This window comes from Strix aluco, chromosome 30 (genome assembly GCF_031877795.1).
Source record: "Strix aluco isolate bStrAlu1 chromosome 30, bStrAlu1.hap1, whole genome shotgun sequence".
NCBI classification, from domain to species: domain Eukaryota; kingdom Metazoa; phylum Chordata; class Aves; order Strigiformes; family Strigidae; genus Strix; species Strix aluco.
In genome coordinates this window covers 333,317-335,649 of record NC_133960.1, presented here as the reverse complement: position 1 = coordinate 335,649, position 2,333 = coordinate 333,317, and the positions used below count along the sequence as shown (strand labels likewise).

Below are 2,333 nucleotides of genomic sequence, written 5' to 3'. Positions count from 1 at the left end.
TACCATTTGTGAACTTCATGTTTATGGAATTGAGCAGCCAGGATGAAAGGCAGGCTCGGCCGAGAAGGGGGAGGCGCTGGACGGCCGCGGAGCCGCCCGCGGGGGCTCGGCCTCTGCCCCCCCCCCGGCTCCCGGGAGCTGGACTGTGCTGTGATTCCTCCCCCCTGGAACTGGAGCCCTCGTCCCTCTGCGCCGGTCAGACGTATCCATGTATGTATGTAAAAAATCCCACCCCCACCCCCCCCCCCCCGAAAACTCTCTCTACAAATACCCTGCACGGATACACACAGAGATGTTTCTTTGAAGATTTCGGAGCGGTGGCAGTACCTTTTGTAAGCTTGAGTTTTTACACGCATCTCCCAGCCCATCGTCTTTTTTTAAAAACTAACTTTAGAAAAAAAAAAAAAAACAAAAAAAAAACAAAAAAAAGGAGGAAAAAAAGGCAACATTACAGGGAAATACCTCTCCTGGCACAAGGACCTCTACACGTTTACAAGCTCTTGACCTTTTTTTCCCCCCCCCCCCCCGTGTTTCGGTTCGGTTCTGGGTGTTTTCAGGTCGGGGGGTCCTGCGGGTCCCAGGGTCCGTCCCCCCCCCCGGCAGAGCCGGGCGCTGGCCCCTGGCGGGGAGCGGGGCGAGGGTGTCCCCCAGCGCCCGGGGCTCTGCCCCAGCTCCAGCCGCACCCGGGGGGAGAAATCGGGTAGAAAAGCTGCTTTTGAGCAGGTTTGGGGCTGGTTTCTGTGTCGCTCCCCCAGGCCTTGGGGTGCGTTTCGTGACCTTTGGGAGGGGCCGGTGCTGCTGCTGCCCCCCACGAGGAGCGTGAGGTGTTGGGGGAGCTCGCGGGGGCCCCGCTCACGGCCCCCCCCCCGGCTGCGGGAGGGCAGCGATGGGTCACTCAGCACCTTTTCCCCTCCCTGCCCCTCTTTGGGGGTTTATCTGCCCCCCACCGAGCCCGGGGGTGGCCGTGGGGCGCAGACGGGGCTGCGGTGCCGCCGGCGGAGGGGATTCGGGGGGTCCCCGGGGGGAGCCCTGGCCCACCGCGCCCCCGCTCCGCTGCCCCTCCGGGGCTGCCTGCGGAGATTAAGTTAAACCTGGATTTAAAACGCGGGTGGGGGGACGCAGGCCCGGCGCTGCCGCTGTCCCAGTCGCGGGGTTCGGGGTTCAGGCGGCCGGAGCGGGGGATCCTCCCCTCCCCCTGGGCAGGGAGTTAATTAGCAACGAGTAATTGGATTGAGCTCAGGTTGGCTGCGGGAGCCCTGTGCCGTGGGAAGCCTCGGGGGGGGGGTGCAGGAGGTGCGGGGACCCCCCCCCGACCTCACCAGCCCCCCGCAAAGCCCCTGTGCCAGGGCCCATCAGTGACACGAAAGGGCCCGGTCTCAGCAATAATCCCGCCCGTGACCCCGTTTGACTCGGAGCCGCTGAAACGTGTGTGTGTGTGTGTGTGTGTACACGTGTGTGTGTGTGTGTGTGTGTGTGTGTGTACACGTGTGTGTGTGTGTGCGTGTGTGTGTGTGTACATGTGTGTGCGTGTGTGTGTGTGTACACGTGTGTGCGTGTGTGTGTGTGTACGTGTGTGTGTGTGTACGCGTGTGTGTGTGCGTGTATGTGTGTCTGTGTGTCCCGTCCCGATTCCGCTGCCATCCACATCCTCTTTAATTTATTTCAGAGAACTCTAATTGTCTTTTCACTGCGGTATCTTGTATTTTTTATTTGTGAGTCAGAAATGTGAAGAAAACCACAAAAAAAACCTGCAAAAGAAGAAGAAAAAAAAAAAAAAAGCCCCCCCCCCCTTTCCCTCCTTTCCCAGCTGCTCCCGGTGTTTCATTCCTCGGTCTCTAACCACGCCGGTTGTTTGGTAAAGTCACTTAGTGTAATTAATTGTAACATATTCTTTTAAATAAATTGATTTATTGATGAAACTACTGGGAACTGTGGTCGTGCTCCTTCCCCGCGGGCGCTGGGGCTGATCCTGCCCCGCTCCCTCCCGCCCCCGGTACCGCTGGGGGGGTTGGGGGGTGCTTTAGAGTCTCCTTTAAGCTTTTTTTTTTTTTTTAACTTATTTTATTTAGACAGAAAAAAAAAAAAAGAAAAAATAAAGAGAAAAAAATTAAATTATCCAAAGTAACTGCAATAAATAGCAAATAAGTTAAGCGGCGGCATCTCAACCGCAGACGTCAACTCCCGGGGGTCTGCGTCCCCCCCCCCGCGCTAACGGCCCCGCGCCCCCCACCCCGTCCCACCCCTAAATCAACTCAGCAGGTACCAAACCCCCCAAAAGGGGGGGAAAGAGAGAGAGACCCGGCCCCCGCGCCCCCCAACCCCCTTATTTACAA

General features: G+C 57.9%; 1 protein-coding gene across 1 annotated transcript in view; it reads right to left on the bottom strand.

Annotated features, from left to right (window-relative positions):
• Positions 1 to 1,097: 1,097 nt before the first annotated feature.
• Positions 1,098 to 2,333, bottom strand: part of TDRKH (tudor and KH domain containing) — a 4,555-nt gene continuing 3,319 nt past the window's right edge. The window contains 1 exon segment of the mRNA XM_074809170.1: positions 1,098 to 1,195. Within this exon segment, the coding sequence (XP_074665271.1) occupies positions 1,098 to 1,195 (98 nt within the window).